We start from the raw sequence: 20,055 nt of genomic DNA on the forward strand, positions 1-20,055 counted from the left end.
CCATGCACCTGGCTTTGAAATGAGTGGAACAACAGTTCCTGGAAATGTCTTCTGAAGTCAGCCTCTGAGACAGGCAGAAGGCAAAGCTACAAATGGGTAGCAGCAGCTGCTGGGTGTTTTGTTTTTTATGGTAACTTTTAGAGTGTTCTGTGGAGCCAGCGCAGGGTATCCCAGCATGCTAAGCTAGAACAATAAAAATATGCTTAGAGCTTTTCTATGTCATCTAAAGTATGATTTTCTTTGCTTCATTTTGGTTCTCTTGTATCACGATTCTCTGTGAAGAGGCATTAGCATGTAGATTGTGTATAACCATATTTATTCAAATGTTATCCACCAGAGGTATTTTCATGTTCCTTACGTGGCTCATTGTTCTGTATGATCAGTCACAACTCCTTGCCTATCATTTGCTACATTTATGATATTGTAATGGAGTACACGTTACCATGATCCTCTTCCCTCTGTCCTTTCTGAGAGTTCTTGACTTGTCCATGTCAAGTCTGACCACTCTTTGCTGATGAGAAAATGGGACTTCCCTTCCTCTCTGGCTCCTCAACCTCTTCTCAGCCTTCTTCTCCATCCCCTTTCATCAGCGAAGGTACGCGTCACATCTGAAGGCCTATATTGACCGTTATTCCCACTCATATTTCAGCGGTCCCACCAACTCCTTGCTTCTTCTGTCACCTCTCTACGCCTCCATGGAACCTGACTTTAAAAGTAGAAATCTGTCCTTGTTTCCTTTCCCAACTTTGTTCCGTTCTGAAAACTATCCCTTCACACAATGCTCTCCGTCGTTTGTTCCTCTGAAACTTACTTCATCTCCTTAGGATGGAACCTGGAGAATTGGGTGCTCCCTCAGTGGATGCTTTGCCAGGGAGTCGCTTCCAGTCCTCACCCTGAACTTCTTTGAGTTACTTGTCTCCCCCAGAGGGGCCCCAAAGACACGAACACCTCTCCCTAAACTTGGCCTCTCATTCCTAAAACCCTCTTCTCTTCCCATTCTTGTGCCTCCCTTTTAAAAACTGACTTTCTTCTCTGTCCTTGCTTTCTAAATGTTGTGGGTTTTCTTCAGATTCTATTTTTGACCATCTTGTGATAAAAGAAATGTAAACATTCTCGCTGAAGCAGATGCATAAAGAGTAGAAAGCCCCAAGTCATGGGAACGTCATGGGCTTGAATGGATTGTGACAACCTGTCAACTATAATTTTACTAATCACATAAAGATCCTAAGTCTCAGTTTTCCCACTGCTCTGTGTCAACATACAAACGTAAATTACATACTGGCCCCTGCACTTAAACTGTGTGTTTACACTCTTGTTCTTGATGCTCATTTAGGCTGTTTCCATTGTTCATGTTGGGGATCTGCCAGGAATTGTCAGTTCATAGCCATTCCTATAAATTCTTTTACTGGCCAGCCCACTAGTTCTCAAAAGATGCAATCCCATGGGCGTCCTCACGCCCAACCAACCCCTGCGCAGACTCCCTTCCTCCTGCCTAATTCTCTCTGGGTGTGTGATTGGATGTGCAAAGGTGGTGAAGAGAGGAGGTCAAGGAAGAAAGGTGTCGATGATGACATTGATGGGAAACACATGTGCCCACCTCGGAACAAACCATCTATGTAAGAAGGTCATTAGTCAGCTCCTTCCAGAAAAGTAACTGTTTCTAAATGAGAGGAAGACAGCGGGGAAAGGGAAGAAATATGTTTGTCCATTCTTTAGGGGCTGGAGATTTGCTTGGTTTCTGTAGAAGACGTTTAATGTTAGAATTTGACCTACGTAGTTCAGAAAAAATCGATGTGCTGGCAGTTATTTTGTGATTCTTGAAAATAGATACATACTCCCCCATCCTCTCTTTCTCTCCCTCTCCCTTCTCCCTCCCTCTCCTCCCCTCTCTTGGTGTCTTTTCCATATGTCTATAACTACTTCAATGGGAAACCTTTTAGATTGCCAGTTGAATTATATTTTAGACCAGAAATCAAAAACTGTATTTAATCCATTATTTAATGAGGGGATTTGTATCTCATTGTAGAACACTTTGAATGCCGCTATTGGTCAAATGGAAGAAAAATCTACTTTTCTATTACAATTCCATATTCTATTCATGGTTAAATCTTGGCCTTTAAAAAAAAAACCTAAGTTTAAAATTCTTTTCCTTTTTAAGAAGTAGAAACGTGATGTGAACGAAGCCCCTGGCCGAGACTGTGGATAACGTCCCGTTACCTGAGCTCTTTCTCACCCAGTTTTGTGCCAGGTGGCGTGTCTGCCTGCTTGAGAGCTCAGGTGGTATATGAAAATATTCCTGTTTTATAGGAATAAGCTGGCAAAACCCATCACTTGTGGATGATTGCTCCTTTTCTGCTAGTTATTTCAAAAAGAGCAGAAACAGGCCTACGTTCAAATTGTTTCAGTGTCAAAGACACACTTGCTATAAACCCATTCAACCAGCAGTCTGACATTGTTGTTTTCTGTTACATCTTGAGACTCGAAGGAAAACAGTAGAAGGAAAACAGTTACTTTTTTCTATAGTTTGAGTATGAAATTGGTTGAAAGAATGGCAGCTAAAAAGAATCAGAGAGGAGACATAGTAATGAAGGGAGTTCCCCTAGTGGTGTGAAGATGGAGAATTTTGCTTTTCTGCTAGTAGCATTTGTGAAAAAATAAAAGTGCATTGAAATCCTCTGATCATCATGTCTAAGGGGGTCTTATCTGAGGAAAGAAAGACATGCAGAAACAGAGTGGTCACTAGAGTGCCCATGCCTCTCTGCAAATAATGTTCTCCAGCTTCAAATTGATACCACAGAAAAAACAAAAAAGATGCTCACTCTGCTTCCATCTTGTATGGACCACATGCCTGTATCTGACCTTTTACTGACATTTATTTATGTGCTTAAAACCTTGTTGTGCATTTTGAATACTTAACAAAATCAAGGAAATGCACAGGGATGATGAGAGATGGCTGCAACTTTGCTTGGTTTCTGTGGGAGACAGATAAAGAATACTAGAATTCGAGCTACATAGTTCAGTGAAATCGACGTGCTGAAAACTTCTATGCTTCTAGCATTAACGATCAGATCCAGAGCCGGGGGGCAGGACAAAAGATTGAATGCCATGCTGTAGCTAGATCAAGTGGGAGAGAGAGATAAGAAGGAGAATGAAGAGGAAGCTGCTGCTGTAGCTGAGTACCACACACTGGGTAACAGCTTCTGCTGCCAGAGCGTGGGCAGTTCAGGGACATGGGGCAGCCTCTGTTGGGAGCCTTCTGCTGCATCATAGCACCGTGAAGCCCATCACACTGTGAGATGGAATGAGGTGGCAGCTCGAGTCTCTCTTTTTCCATCACCACTACTGACGTTAGGGGACCTCACTCGCACAACTTTATTAATCTTCATAACCTCAAGACACAAATACTGGGGTTAACTAGGAACATGAGGATTCGGAGACAAGTACCCATGTTGTCAAAGAAGGCAAGACCTGAATACAGTGCCTAAAGTTTGGCAAAGCAGAGTGAAGTTAGCATTAATCTGAGCCTCAGTTTTCTCACCTGAGGTAGGATAGAATAATAGTAATGTCTTCACTGAATGTTCAAGGGGATTTGCTTAGCTAACTGGTGTAAGTCTAGCACCTTGTAAGGGTCTGATGATGTCAGCTGTTTCATTGTTAACATACAGGCAAACAAATACTAGGGAGGAGGATGAAGGCACTTTTAAGAATTTTTACCCATTTTAAAGAATGTTTTGCATTGGAAATGAACAAAGCAATTAAAGGCCTGATAAAATGACTCCCTAACCACATTCGTCTATACTCAAAGCTTAGTGACTTGTTCAGTCATCATCAAAGAAGCTTCCTCCTGCAGAAGATGGAAACAAATAGAGAGACCCACAGCCAGGCAAGATGTGGAGAGTGAGAGACCTTGGAACACTCAACCTAAGTGGGTTGTCTCTATCAAATCCGCCCCTCAGGGCTTAGGGAACCCAGTGGAAGAGGAGACATAAGGGCCAGAGGGTATCTTAGGGAACCCAGTGGAAGAGGAGACATAAGGGCCAGAGGGTGTGTAGGAAGCTAAGGAAGCAATGCCTTCTAAAGACAGCAGGATCAATAAGCATATGAACACAAAGAGACCACGGCAGCATGCACAGTGCCTGCAGGGGTCTAAGCCAGATGGGGTTCCAGTGCTGAGAGAGGAAGCAGACACCGGCCCCCATCCCTAACCCCAAAGTTATCTTCAATTGACAACTGCTCACAAGGGAAAACTTAATTTTTCCAACAGAGTCTCACCCGGCCTGCAAACAACATTTAAGGGGAAGCCCCATGCCTAGCAGGAGGTGGCCAACACAAAGTGAACTCATTTTGTTGTAGTAGTGTTGGAAGTCTTTTCTTTTTAACCGTACAGGTCCCTTTTGTTTCTGTGGGTTTTCTGTGTATGCGTATGTGTGTGTCTCAGAGTGTGTACGTGTTTCTTGCAGTTTTTCTTGGGCTCTTTTTCCTTGTTTCTAGTCAATTTTGTCCAATTCTGGTTTGTTGTTTTAATTTTGTTATTGTTGTTGTTATTTTAGGTGCCTGTTTGTATTCTAATGGAAATAGAGAGAAAGGAAGGAAGGAAAGAAGGAAGGGGGAGGGAGGGAGGAAGGGAGGGAGGAAAAGAGAGAGAGAAAGAGAAAAGGAAGGAAAGAAAGGGTGTGGGTTTGGATGGGTGGGGAAACAGAGAGGATCTGAAAGGAGTTGAATGAGGAGAAACCATAATAAAAATATAATATATGAAAAAAATCTATTAAAAAATAAAATCTCACCAATAAGGGGCCAGTAAAATGGCTCGGCAGGCAAAAGCAACTGGCACAAAGCCCGATGACCGTAGCATCCATGTGTTGGGAGGAGAAAACCAATTCCACAAGTTGCCCGCTGACCTCTACATGTGCACTGTGACATGGCACACATACACACATACACAGACACACACAGACACACACAAATAAATCAATTTAAGTTTTAAAAAACTAATAATCAGACAGAGTTGTAGGATGAGACTCAAGAGGCAGAACATTCTTTGTATGTAAGGAGCGATTGCTGACGTGCCTTCTGGGAGACAGCATGGCTGTCTTCTCTAGGACTCCCCTCCTGAGAATCAGCGGAGAGGCACTATGGAGTATTGTCACGCAGGAATACCCAGCTCAGATACTGGGCCTTGCTCCTCAAGTGAATGTCCTTAGACTCCAAGTGGACTCCATCACGCTCCACCACCCTCTGCTCTAGATTACAGTTCCGTTGAGCAGGATGTTGGTGCACTAACTAGTGGGCAGCTTTTAAAAGTGAAGAATCATACATCACGGCTTCTAATTACACCATCTGGATTGAAAAGGAAAAAAACTTAAAAATTTTATCCCTTTCTGTATGCTAGGAGTTTCTTTGTGTTGCCTTCTGCTGGATAATACAGCCTGTTTTAGACTCCTCTGTGGGTTACAGTGGCCCTCCTTGCCTCTGGGGACATGTTCCGAGACTCCTAGTGGATGCTAAAATGAGAATATCACAAAGCCTCACAGATTGTGTGCTTTCTCTTATATACACACTTATGATAAAGTGTTACTTCTACCTGAGACTCGGGAAGGTTAATGACAATAGCAGCTCATAAAATAGAATAATTATGGCAATCTACTGTAATGAAAGTCATTTAAAACTTGTGAGCCGTTTACTTCTGGAATTTTCCATTTAATATTTCAGACCACAGATGACTGTGGGTTACTGGTACTACAGCATGGAAAACCACAGGTGAGGGACCCCTGTAAATCTCATTTGGAAAGGGTTCAACTGAAGAAGTTGGCCATGCGCTTTTGTTTTCTCTGCTGTTTTTGACATGCGGGGCCGCCCTGGCAAAGGCAAATGCTATCAGCTTTCTGCCGTGGACCACGGCTGATGGCTTTAAAAGAATTCCTCAGAAGCTGCATAATGAGCCGCCAAAAATATCCTCTGTGCCAAAGGACCTGGATCTGTCTGTTCCATTTATTGAGAATTTCTTGTTTTATCCCGACTAAATGCTCACCAAGGACATAAAAACCCAGACCTCTAATGTATTGGGGGCCCAAGGGCAGAAAGCAAATTTGAATGTATCCAGACCCATTCTTCGTACACGCGGCTGGTGAGCAAGTGCAAACAGCAAAAGCAGATGAGCTTGTGATGTGAAGACAGCAAGATCCTGCAGACCAGGTGGAAGGCATTCTCGGTCTCTGCATGGACCAGTGACTTGGCCACATTTATTTCAAAGAGTACTGACGGCTTGAGCCAAAAACTAGGATTTTTGTCTTGCTTGTTTGATTAAATTTGTATTTTTTCAGAAATCACGTAGGCCCTATAAGTGAAAGTTAATCATTTCATTTACATTTTAATTTTACCTTGACGATAAGAGAAATCAGAGAAAAGATTTTCTTAGAACTAAAAGAAGGAAAAAAATCTTCAAATACATTTGGAAGATCAGAAAAAATGATAGAAATGGATGAAAATTGAGGTATGTTGGTTCCCAGTGGAAACAGAAGTCAGGAAGAATAGCATCAAGCCCCTCTCAGCATCACCTCGCTGCTCCCCATGCTTGCTCTGCTCCTGACCATCAGCTTCACCCTCTGACAGGAGGCGTCATTCCCACCTCATAATATGGTCCAGGTGACAGCCAGTGCAAGCACCTGGCTTCTACCCACGGGTGTTTATTCACTGCTGTCTGATCTGGTAGGACTTCTAGAGTAGATCATTCGCCTCAAAGATTTCTTGAGATAAGGATTCTCCATCATCTTGCATAGCATTCACAGAAAAAAATCTTTATATGCAGGCCAGTTCTCTGGGCTTGGGGCCAAGGGACATTCCTGGCCTGGTTAGATCTCAGTTGCACTCACAAAGCCAATTGGAATTCTGCTGGATCCCAGTGATGTCATTCCGGAAAATACCTCTGAATTTGGTTTAAATCAGCATGCTGTTCATCTCTGAAATCCAGTCTTTCAAATTATCTAAAACACTGCACCATGATCAGTTAACACAGGCCCAGTCTCCTGGTGAAGTACAGTTTATGGTCCCTCAAGACTAATTCAGCCTCTCTTGAGATTAGTCCAGACAACCCTGGGGTTTCTTGGTCCCATGTGAGCCCCTGTCCTCCAGGAAGCTGACCTGCCCCTGAATATCTCTATGGCAGCTTGAAGATAAAGCATTTGGGGCAGAATTCTCAAGATTTCTGTACCAGCCCAGTTTCCTCAGCCTTTTGTGAGCAACTTCTTAGCAGCCTTTGGAGACTACAGGTTGAACTCGCCACTCCTACTTGCAGAATAAGGCACCAGAACATAGCGAGATGTGATCTGTCGTGGCTATCAGCTGGTGCATACACAGCTTACACACCGAATGTCAGATGGGGGATGAAGGCACCAGTACATAGCAGGACATGATCTGTCGTGGCTATCAGCTGGTGCATACACAGCTTACACACCAAATGTCAGATGGGAGACGATTTGCCATAGTGTCTAAAATAAAGATGTAAAAATGCCATGAGTTATCACAAACCCTTAACTTCAGCACATGCACAGTATCTGCCGGGATAGTGTTTAATAAAAGCCAGCACTTCTGTGGGGCGGGTGGATCCCATCTCTGGTCCTCATGTTTGTTTGCACAGCAAATATTTTAATGATTTATCCATCTTCCCAGCCCTCATTACACTATTTTTAATGAGAATAAGACTCAGATTTTTCTCAACTAGACATACTGCGATGTCTGGAGTGTGGTTGCTTGCCAACTTCAATTTGATGTGATTCCATTTTTCTGATTTATGCTTGTGTAACATTTGTGGCATCTGGAAAACTTACCTCCTGGAAGAAGAGTAAAATGGTGTTACTAGAAGCTAGAAAAGGTGTGTGTGGTGGGGAGTGGTCAAGTACAAAATTACAGCTTGATGGAAGAAAAAGACTCTGATGTTTTATTGCACAGTATTTAACTCAACCGAACAAGAAATTACTGAATTTTTCAAAATAGCCATGAGTGAAGATTTTGAATGTTTGCATTTGCAAAGGGATGATGAATATTTGATGCAATGAATCTAATTATCTTTTTATCGCTATATTATTAATTAAGCATGAGTTGAAAAAAAAAATACCAAGAATATGCAAAGGCCATCTGCAGACCAGATGTGGGAGTGATGGCTTTGAGGGAAAATGTCATTTCACTGACATGTGAGGTAGCAGAGGGAAGCTGAGTCCATGAGTGTGCTGACCGTGGTCTCTTTACCTTTCAGGCTCGACGTGGGAAAAGACCTTCCGGCAGATTGGCTTTGAAAGGTAAGCCGGGATTAGCACAGCCCACATGTAGCCACCACTGTCCCATTTTTTTTTCTAAGTGGTTTCTCCATTGTGAATCAATAGCCTTGCCATCACTTCTTTGACTTTGTGACCTTGGACATGATGTCACTTTATGTCTCAAAGCCTCACTGTCTTTGTAAAGTTAGAGCTTTGGTTCATAGAATCTTTGCTTGGTAATCCTCACACCTCAGAGATGGAGACTCAAAGATCCAACTCAAGGCCCGCCTCAGCTGTACAGGCAGTCGGAGGCCAGTCTGGATTATATGAGAACTTGTCTAAAAAAAAATCAAAATGTAAAATACAAATAAGATAATAAGTTTCCCACCTCTACACAAAGGAGAAGTAAAGAAGAAAATGAACTTTGATTTGAGAATGCTTGGACCACAAAATAGTCTGAAAGATTAGCTCTGTAATTAAAGAACTGTAGCAAGTAGAGTTGACCTTTTCTTGTTTTCATCATCTTGTTTTAATACAAATAAATATGTATTTATGTTGATTATCCCAATTATTAAAACAGCTACATCTTACCAGCTCTAACATAATGCTAAGATTGTGTCGCTTACTCCTAATCCTTTCCACACTGGTATCTCCCCACAAGCAAAGGAGATGACTCCCAGTAGCATCAGGAAGGTGATGGTAGCTGTGTCTGGTTAGTGCTGCTCCTCCGAGCTATCTGTCCTTGAACTGAAGGGGGCAGATACAGCAAATGATTTTCTCCCAGAGGCATGTGGCATCCCACGTAGAACCTTCAATCTGAACGTAGTCACTGAATCAGAAAGAAGTAATTCTAATTTTATTTTGTTTCATACGTGTATTTTTTTAATTAATTTATTTATTTATTAAAGATTTCTGCCTCCTCCCCGCCACCACCTCCCATTTCCCCCCCTCCCCCGATCAAGTCCCCCCTCCATCGTCAGCCCTAAGAGCAATCAGGGTTCCCTGCCCTGTGGGAAGTCCCAGGACCACCCACCTCCATTCCGGTCTAGTAAGGTGAGCATCCAAACTGCCTAGGCTCCCACAAAGCCAGTACGTGCAGTAGGATCAGAAACCCATTGCCATTGTTCTTGAGTTCTCAGTAGTCCTCATTGTCCACTATGTTCAGCGAGTCCGGTTTTATCCCATGCTTTTTCAGACCCAGGCCAGCTGGCCTTGGTGAGTTCCCGATAGAACATCCCCATTGTCTCAGTGTGTGGGTGCACCCCTCGCGGTCCTGAGTTCCTTGCTCGTGCTCTCTCTCCTTCTGCTCCTGATTTGGACCTTGAGATTTCAGTCTGGTGCTCCAATGTGGGTCTCTGTCTCTGTCTCCTTTCATCGCCTGATGAAGTTTAATATTCAGGAGGATGCCTATATGTTTTTCTTTGGATTCACCTTCTTATTTAGCTTCTCTAGGATCACGAATTATATGCTCAATATCCTTTATTTATGGCTAGAAACCAAATATGAGTGGGAAGTACTCTACAACACATGGGCACAGGAGACCACTTCCTACGTATAACCCCAGCAGCACAGACATTAAGGGCATCATTGAATAAATGGTACCTCCTGAGACTGAGAAGCTTCTGTAAAGCAAAGGACACTGTCACTAAGACAAAAGGGGAACCCACTGACTGGGAGAAGATCTTCACCAACCCCACAACTGACAAAGGTCTGATCTCCAAAATATATAAAGAACTCAAGAAACTAGACCGTAAAAGGCTAATCAACCCAATTATAAAATGGGGCACTGAGATGAACAGAGAATTCTCAACAGAAGAAGTTCAAATGGCCAAAAGACACTTAAGTCATGCTCAACTTCGTTAGCGATCAGGGAAATGCAAATCAAGACAACTTTAAGATTCCATCTTACTCCTGTCAGAACGGCTAAAATAAAAAACACCAATGATAGCCTTTGCTGGAGAGGTTGTGGAGAAAGGGGTACACTCATCCATTGCTGGTGGGAATGCAAACTCATACGTGTATTTTTGCTAGATCATTTCATTTAAAATTTGACTTATCAAGCCCACAGAGTACTGAAAATATGCTAAGGAAATAATAGCGTGTTTAAAAATGTGTCATTGTTTTCTCAGTAGGGATAGAAGACTTCACCAGACCCACTGTTACGGCATCTGCTTAACCATTTTCATAATCAGAGTCAAAAACGTATTTCTCCTCTCGCAGCACCATAGTGGTTTAGTGTTCTGTGACTTCTCATAGGTCATTACTAAGGATACCAGGGAGGGGAGCCTAAGGATATTTGTCGGGGGAGGGGTGGCCAACCCCACAAAGAATGAGGAAAGATGCAGTGTGGAGTCGCTGCATGAATCTTTCTTTTGATCCCTCTCTCATGTTATAGAAACTTTCAGGCAAACACAAGGCAGGGGAAATAGCAATGTAGACGTCCTATATCCACCATTCGGCTTCAGTAAGACTTAGCCATGTTTTCTAGGCTCTCTCTCTCTCTCTCTCTCTCTCTCTCTCTCTCTCTCTCTCTCCTCTCTCTGTACCTCTCCCTCTCTCTCTCTCTCTCTCTCTCTCACTCTCTCTCTCAAATATATTAAAAACAGTCTTAAGCATTGTGTTTTTCTGTTTAAGGAAATTTTGACATCTGATAAAGCAAAGGACATTTTCTTCCAGAAGTATAATGTCATTACCATCCCTAAGGCTGCAAACAGTAGTGAGTCTTAGGATCACTGAAGGCCCAAATCAATATTTAAATTTCCTGATCCCGTCAAAAATGTCACTTTTCTTGCTTTGAATAGTTTCTTTATTTAGATTAGTACCACAACCCTTCCTGACTTCTTTTTTTCCAACACCGACCTTTAGAGAACCTGGATTTGTTAGTTGTTCTCAAGAGAGCCGCACGCTAAGTATTCTGGTTTTTCTGCAAGGTTGCCTAACTTCTTCTTCCACTCACCAAGTCCTGTAAATTCGAATTACTTTACTTTTAGCGTTTGGGAACAATTTCCCATCATCGTCCTGCTCTTCTTAAAGATCCATTGAGCTTTATGGTTTCTGTCACAATGAGCTGTTTGATGTCGGCCCATGACCGGCATGGCCATCTGTTCCTCTAATGAACCCTGTATCTCTCTTGAGGAATGGTGTTTTGAAACTACATCTAAACTCTAGAGATGCTCCACAATCCTAGTATATCATAGCCTTTGGGTTCTGCCAGTAGCTGGAGTCAGGAAGCATATTTTCTAAGAAAAATAAATGCTGAATTTAGAATATTTCTCAGTCAAGTGTAACCTTAGGAAGTTTTTTTTTTTTTTACTGCTCTGATTATTGACTTTCATCTTTCTTTTGTCACTGCAGATATTGACTCTTAAACTTGCTTGTTTCATTTCAAAATGCATATTTTATTTTCAAGACAATACTAACAAGATAGTAACACTCAGATTATGAGATGTACTTTTTATGAGTTTGCACATCTTAATTTAATATTCCATTGATGTGTATGATCGAAAGACTGTAGACTACTGCTGTTTAAAATTGTTCCCTTCTCTTTAAATAGTAATATGGTTTGGTATTATTTCAGTGTTTTAACATAGCCTTGACTATATAATATTTCCAGTCTTCCACTCTTAGAAATTATCTCAGTTTCTTTTCCTGTGATAAAAGCTTCACCACAAGCAATTCCAGAGAGGAACAATTGGTTATCCCTTTTTTTCTTTAGAAACAAATTTACTATGACCATTAACCATTTATAAACAACCCCCTTTAAATGAAAACAAACATTCATAAACAATATTTTGGGAATATGGACATAGTTTTCTATACTACTTCCTGCTGACTGGAGGTGCTGGTAATCTTATGGGAATCCTGAGTAAATTTAGAATTATGGTTAAATACTTGACTGCAATAGTCTGTGGAGCTACATTGTCTCAGAAGTTGCTGTGAAGCTGTTAGGGATATTGGATCACCTGGGCCATCATTCCCATCAGAGACTTTTCATGGTGTTTTACTTGATCAAACCATTTTAACATGGAAGGGGTCTACAACTTCTCATTTTCTGTGGAAATAAAAGCAGAACTGCTTCTCTAAAGCAACATAGTCTCATTTAAATTTTGAAGTCAAGATACCATATATATATATATATATATATATATATATATATATATAATATATTTAACTTAATAGCCCCCATAACCAAATATCTGTTAGCAATTAGCTCATTAACAGCCAAAAAATAAAGAAAACACAATAGTACACATAATCTAGATTCTCTGTGTATTTTCCATCTTTACATGGATTATAGTAAATTTTATTACTTTATTTTTTCTTTAAGGACCTCATCTTATTATTATCTTTAAATTACTTTTTTGATCTATGACTGTCTCTATCCCTTTCCTCTCTTTCTCAAGCCTATGCATATGTTTTAAACACACTGTGACTTATTTAGAGGTTTGTTTTCGTCTGAATCTGTCATTATTGTGTATCTGTAATCATTTTTTGACAAGGAGAATTTTAAAATGCTAAGTGGGCATGCCTAGGACCGGCCTGGTGGCTTTGGCTGTTGACTCTGCCTTGCTCGGCTTTTCAACATGGCAGAGGTACGTTCACGTCTAGCTCTGGGAGCCATGCTCACCGCCCCAAATCTGAGAAGCAGGACTAAGTAGCCTGCAGCTGTGCTCTTAGGTCCACAGCTGTGCTCTCCAGCCCGCAGCTCAAGTCTAGAGATAGTGGCTAAGAAAACCTCTCTGTTGTGTGATCCTTTTAAGAGACTGGGCATCCACCATGCTGCTTAGCTTTGGGCTTTAACCAGAAACCTTGCTTTTCTGTACAGAGTTTCATAGTTTATGATTATAAATATTTATAACTTATAGCCGGGCGGTGGTGGTGCACGCCTTTAATCCTAGCACTTGGGAGGCAGAGGCAGGCGGATCTCTGTGAGTTCAAGACCAGCCTGGTCTACAAGAGCTAGTTCCAGGACAGGCTCCAAAACCACAGAGAAACCCTGTCTCAAAAAACCAAAAAAAAAAAAACAAAAAAAACAAACAAACAAATAACTTATAGCCATCTGCCAATCTAGACACAGTTATGCTAGACAAGTGTGACAGTGTCAAGCCAGTGGCACTCTCCCTGTTCTAAGTAAGAGTTATAAACTAGGATGGCTCAAATTCTCAGTGGCAAAGGTTTGGTTCTCATGTGCACACAGTGTGATACAGACCCTGGTGCTCTGCAGGCCAGCGTGCATCCGTGTCAAGTGTCAGTGGTAGCAGCACTTGCGTTTCAGGAAGATCCAATGTGCTTGGAGAACCGTGTACTGGACTGTAAATGCTTCTACCCGTAAAAGGCGTCTGCCACTGTACCTCACACGCCATAGGTAGCATTTGGGATAAAAGCCAAAAGGTGATAGAATGCTAGCCAAAGCCACCACAGTCAGATCAGAAGAGGGTCTAAATGTGTTTGCTCTTTCCAGAGCGAGCTGCAGTTTTATCTGAGAAAAGGATCCATCAGGTCATAGCCTGGAGCCCAGCAGCCTGCCCACAGAATGACAGGTTCCTGCTTTCAGGTCAAGCTGACTGCTGCCTGTTTAAAAATAACAGGCTTTTTACTGATCTCTTGCCCATTTTCACTTAAAAAGTCAAAGCTTTATTCTCAGTGAATGTGGTTATTGCTCCTAGACTCAGATGACATCATTGTCAACATAATTGTATGTGCTTTATCTGTTGCTTTCTTATGATTGAGGAATGAAACACCTTGTCACTCCAAAGACCAATTGAAAATGTAAAATAATACACCAAAAATAGTTAGCTACAATGGACACATGTTCTCCCAGAATTGTTCACAATGCAGGTAGACATGATTCAAGGGCTTGGTTCTATCTCTGGGGAGACTGCAGCTTCCTGAAGCCTTCTGCCTGTTGTCATGCTTGTTGCACCCACTATAGAGAAACATCCATCTGTTGGGCCCATCTTAATTATCAATGGGATTGTGGGATTGTGGGGGCCAGTTACATTCAAACTAAACAGTGGGCTTCAACAGTACCAGAGGAATCTAGCATTTTCTCATCATTACCTCACAGCACCTCGCTGGATGGTGAGACCACCTGTGCCTGTGGCAGGCCACCCTGGTTATGGAGGAAAGATGTGTCCCTCATTCCACGTGTCTCTGTGCAAAATCACTTCATTTCCCTGACCCTACATCAACACAGCTCTGTTTCTAAGCCTCTTTCCTCCAGCTACCAAGTTGGCTCAACTATCACAATAAGATGAAATCCCTACCTGCTCATGGTGGAACACCTTGTATTCTACCTGCCCTGATGAACCATGTTAACTGCTGAGATCTACAAGGAATAAATAAGTTTCTCATGCTATTGCAGCCCAGCCCAGGAAGGCCACTCCAGCGCCAGTCCTGTCACCTTACAGTGTGCTTCAGGTCCAGTTTGAGGGTCTCCCAAAGGTCCGTGTGTTGGAGGCCTGATCTCCAGGTTGGCTAATTAGTAGGTAATAAGAGTCACTGCCTTCTAGAAGGCCTGGATTGATTCTGGAGACAGAAAATTATAATATGATCAGAGTCTCTCCCTGTGTGCCCCTCTGGTTTTCTGAAGGACTTTTCCCATGTGGTCCTTCAGCCTGCACTTGTCGCTGTCATCACCGTCTGCCATGATGTTGCCTTGTACCACGAGGCACTTGACAGAGGACAAGCCAGCACGATGCTCAGGTACTAAGCATACCTTCTCTTTATAAGGTAGCCTGTCCCCTGTATCTTGTAGAAAGCTAACTGATGCTCTCATTCTTGTGATTCTCTCTAGGACACCCCAGCCATGCATGCCCATCCTCTTCATCTCAGAACTCTCTTAAATGTTTCCCTCCTGTTTCTCCAACACTGCCTGTCTGCCTCTATGATCAAACAATATTTATAGTGATGTGTGTTCCATATAGTCCCGCCTTGCCTTTGGGTCTTACATTATTCTGAGCTTCCTAGGAAAAAAAAGCCCATTGTCACTTGGCAGCCTTAGGTTCTAGCCACAGGATAGGGAAATAAGGAACATCAAAGAGATGCTCGATAAACAAGCGGCATTTTAAATAACGATTAGGGTTAGTGACACAGACCCTAATTTCATAGAATCTGCCCTTCTCAAAATATTTTAGTTACCATCAGCTTTGCCTTTGGAGCACAAGTAAGTCCTTTGAGAATTTAAGGCCAAATTTAAAAGGTTTCATTCTCTGCATTCACAACTTAATAACTGGGTGATGGAATTTACCATCATGTCTTCAGCTGATGTTGTGCACAGTATTTAGAAATAACGAAAGTACAGGCCCTAAGGATGGCTTCATGGCATGTTGTTCTGTGCAGACGTAGGAATCGAGAGAAAACCACCGAGGAAAATAAAGATTTGTACTTTCCAAGTGGCTTACTTTCTGAAATTTCAAACTGAGGTCATACATCTGTGAACTTTAATGTATGAAATGAAAGATTCTTTGTATCAAGGTGGGTTTTTCTTCGTCTCGCCTCTCTGAGGAGCCTCCAGAAAAGAAAAAAAAAACATGAACCTCAAATCACCTCAATGCTTTAATCATGTCTACAAAAAAGAAGGAGTGGTCTCAACTGGAGTTTGGCAGCTCAGTTTATAAGCCAACAATAATTTTCACACAGAAGTATGTAGTCCAGCCCTTTTCCTTACATAATTCATCCTGTTGGCCGTCTTTCAGTAAAAATGAAAATCACTCCTATGAAAAGAAAGTGTTTGCTGGAGTAACTGTCTTAACCTAACTTCATGCTGTTTTTATTTGTGAGTTCATTACAATAAATGTTGGTCTTCTGGAATAAGGGCCTCTATGTTCTTTCACATTGTGAGTATATAAACATTCCTGAAAAGTTTAGTAGCCTGTTTTAAAATTAGAAAGATTGTCAAAGTAAGGGGCTAGGGTATGGGTTAGACTGGGGGCTAGGGTAGGGGCTAGAGTAGGAGACTAGGGCATGGGCTAGAGTATGATAGGCAGATGGTTCAGTGGGTAAGAATACTTCTCTACAAGTGTGGGCACCTATAAAGAGCCCCAGCATGCAGGTACAGCATCCTAGCTGAAGCACTGAGCTTTGGATTTAATGAGAGACTCTGTTTAGGAAGGAAATATGAGAGAGAGACAGAGACAGAGACAGAGAGAGAGAGAGAGAGAGAGAGAGAGAGAGAGAGGAAGAAGGAGGAGGAGGAGGAAGAGAAGGGAGGGAGAGGGAGGAGGAGGGAGAGGGAAAGAGAATATTCTGCTCTGTTTTCTGTTTATGTGTCCATCTCTGAGTGTGTAGGGAGGGGTGTGGTGTGTGTGTGAAATCAGTGTAGGTGATTTACATCTTTGAACTGTTGGGTTCTACCTAGAACTTTAGTTTCCAGCTTGTGAAATACTCAGCTCAGCCTTCATTCACCCCAGCAGGGTATCACTTAATAGGCATCTGGTCAAATAATCTGTTTCTCTTTAGAGAAAAAAAAATGTTATCCTTAATTAAAACTTTTCTTTGAAAACATGACTGGGAGAAAGTATCTCCTGGTTTGTGAGCTCTGTCTTTATCAGATTGGGTCCTTGTAGCTCAGGGTCCTGGGGGCCATAAATGGCTGTGGTCAGAACCAAAGCAGGGTTCCGGGTGTTTACACTGGCACCATGATCTGGGCTGGAGATATTCACGTGATGGTTTCGGTTTCACTAGCAGTGCGAACAGACAAGCTGTAGAACATCTCCCTGAGGGAGTTCAAGTCTGGGTGTTAGCACATGCTGGGTAGAAAGCCTGAGATGGCAAACCATCTGTTCCATGCAGGATAGAGTTGAGGCGTAGGGTCTAGGAAAAGCAGTGTTTGAGAGAGCTCCCTTGATAGGTGCTATCTAGAAACTCGGAGTTTGTGTTTGTATTGATCTGTGTCCTGTGCATATTCTGAAATCAGATCTTTCATAGCTCTCATTAACATAAGGTAGTTTTTCTTTGCCTCTCGCAGAGACACACCTTAGCTAGGGACAAAGACATTTGACTCAGATAAAATGGCAGCCTCTACGAAGAACTGAAGGAACTGTCAGTTTTCCCTTAAGATCATGGAAAATGCTCCACCACCCCTCAGACATATACTCAGGTTTTCATGCAAGCCTTCCTAAATGTACACAAACTACTCAACAATTACATCATCGGACCTGATTGTGGCTTCCTGCCATAGGTAGTGAGTAGAGGAGACCTAAAGACCTTGTGTGGCTACTAAATGCTGTTTCCTTCCTGTCTTCTCTGCTGCCTACCTCAGCTACTGTTAGGACTCCTGGAGTGTGGGGTTGGCATACCTCTTACCCACCATTTGCAAGGTCAAGCATGGCTCTGAAGACAGACCTCATTTGGGCAGTGAGGGAAAGAAGAAAAGACAGAAACAGGCAGAAAGCTGGGATCGGGTGATCTGGGTTTCTGCTTTGGCTCCCACCACCCAGCTCGGCCTGTTTATTATAATGAGTGAACAGAGTCAAGGCAGGGAGGTTGTTGCTCACAACTGAATCACAGAGACAGCATTATTGCTAACCCACCAGTAAACAAAGGGTTTATGGCATGCAGCTGGACATGGGGACTGGTTTAGCTAATCTCAGTAGGCACGCAGTCTCCGTAGGGGAGCAGTCTTCAGGCTGTAGACATCCAAGAGGAAGAAAGCTATGGTAGATATTTTAGCATATGCTCTCAACATCCACGTATGGACCAGAAGAGAAGGCTTTGCCATTTCCTCCTGAGGAGAAAGCTTTTTTTAAATCCTTCCATCCTTCCAGGAGCCTAGGGTTTTAACATGGTTGGCTTGCGTCAACACGTACATTCACTTGGTACTCCACTTACTTAGGGCTTCCTCTGATTTCTTCATCCAGCCTAAAAGTCAAGGCCTTCAGCACTCCCGCTTTATCCTTTCCCAGTTTCTGCTGAGAGCACCCAGCCTTCATGCAGTATTTGTAGCATCTTTCTTGTACCGGCTCGTTCTTGAAGCCTTTCAGAAACATCTCGTGTGTGTGTGTGTGTGTGTGTGTGTGTGTGTGTGTGTGTGTGTGTTTATCAAGACTGATTTTACTATATACATATTTCTCTTAGGTAAAGTTGTCACCTCCTCCATAAGTGCTTTGTACAATATCATGATACAAAGGATATATAAAACAACCTGTAAACTAGACTTTTATGATTTTTTTAACACTCAGAAGTATGTGTAGAGTTTGGATCAATCTCAAGGAGCATCATCTATACCAGAAAAAAAATCTTTGTAAGATTTTTATCTCAATAATTTCATGCATGAAGTCAACTTTCACTGTTTCACTTTGAGCTCTGTTGACTCAAAAAGTTATAGAAGCCGGGACATTTTGGATTTAGGATTTTTCAGACTGATGATGCTCAACTGTACTGCAGAGGAACAGAACAAAGCCTGACTGTAGCCTGCTCCCCTCAGGACGTACACACAGCATGGCAGAGCCCTAAGCCAGATGCAAGCATCCCGTCTCTGCCGTGTGAGCAGTGAGAGGCCTGTGAGGACAGCATACAGAGAGCAGATGGAGAACACCAAAAGATGCGCACACACATGGTACAGGGAAGTTCAAGCATTGAATTAAGATACGGCCGAGCCTCACGTGGCTGCAAAGGGCATGTATCAGATGCAACATATCATCTACTTGCTATAAAGAGAGAAAAGATTGTTTTCACTGGACCACCATGGGAAATATTTGGGTTTGAAATCCTCAGCACTCTGTTCTGACCAGTTAAGTTTATTTACTTAGAACTCCACAAAGATAATCGGATTCTGTATGGGGTAGAAGGTAATGGCAGTGAATTTACTAACATTTTTGCATCGGAACACTAATGGACACAGATCACAATGCAAGGAGACTGAAGAAACCTTGGGCCTCAGAGATGTGAAATTGAGAGTTCAGGCTTTGCCCCAGGCTCCTGGATGTTCACTATCACTTTCATAAAACAGGTGTTTAACTTTTTCAAGAAAATTGTTGGTAGGCAGTGTTGATGCTTCTCTGCTTGGCTCATCCACTTTTCCTGGGACATAAAGTCAGAGTGGCTACTGCCTTTTGCCTGGGAGGGATGTGAGTATGTTTTCACAGTCATTTGCTTTTGGGGGGAGTACACACAGCAAAACCAATTCTGTTTGTTACCTGGAAGTTAGGGAAGAAGTTTACAAGGCAGCTGAGTCTACTCCTTCCCAGTGAAGAGTGCTGAGATCTATTCTTCCTCCACTTGAGGTGGGATGGTCACAATCAGTTCCACACCTCTGCTACTATGCTGCCCTGGCTGATCATGAATGACACCAAGCAGAAGTGTCTCCCACCACCTCTGATACAGTCACTGAGTGGGATCACAAAGTCACTGATTTGACCCACCCATCAAGCCAGAAGGAGCCTGTAGCCCATGGTCCACAGACACCTCAAGGGCACATGTTTCTGAGCCAACAAAAGCCATCTGAGGTATCTGAGGGATGAAACGACCATGTGGAAGTAGTAGTTCAGATCATTTCTCTTAGAGCATCCCGAGAAACTCACTGTGCTGTTAGGTGCATGTGAGACTACAGATCAGGGTCCTCAGCATGGAACTGAATCACTAAGTACCATGAAGACAAAGCAGAACTGGGCTGGAATCAAGGGACAGAACTCAGGAAGTGGTTTGCGTCTGGTACACTGGGAAGGTTTTTATTTTCACTAGGGAAGAGATGGATAGACAGGGGCTGCAAGAGCAAGTCACAAGATGGGCACGACTTGACCCGTGTGAGGATGAATGTGGCTGGGCAATGGGATCCACCTGGAGTAGATAATCTCACATGTGGGCT

At 42.6% G+C, this 20,055-nt stretch overlaps 1 protein-coding gene across 4 annotated transcripts in view; it reads left to right on the forward strand.

Annotated features, from left to right (window-relative positions):
• The window catches only part of Piezo2 (piezo type mechanosensitive ion channel component 2), a 347,577-nt gene that overhangs the window by 173,889 nt on the left and 153,633 nt on the right, over window positions 1-20,055 (forward strand). For all 4 annotated transcript variants that reach the window (XM_057788597.1, XM_057788599.1, XM_057788598.1 and 1 more), the window contains exon 4: window positions 8,249-8,291. In XM_057788597.1, coding sequence (XP_057644580.1) covers window positions 8,249-8,291 — 43 coding nt within the window. The remainder of the gene's footprint in view (window positions 1-8,248; window positions 8,292-20,055) is intronic.

Source organism: Chionomys nivalis, chromosome 14, assembly GCF_950005125.1.
Source record: "Chionomys nivalis chromosome 14, mChiNiv1.1, whole genome shotgun sequence".
Lineage (NCBI taxonomy): Eukaryota > Metazoa > Chordata > Mammalia > Rodentia > Cricetidae > Chionomys > Chionomys nivalis.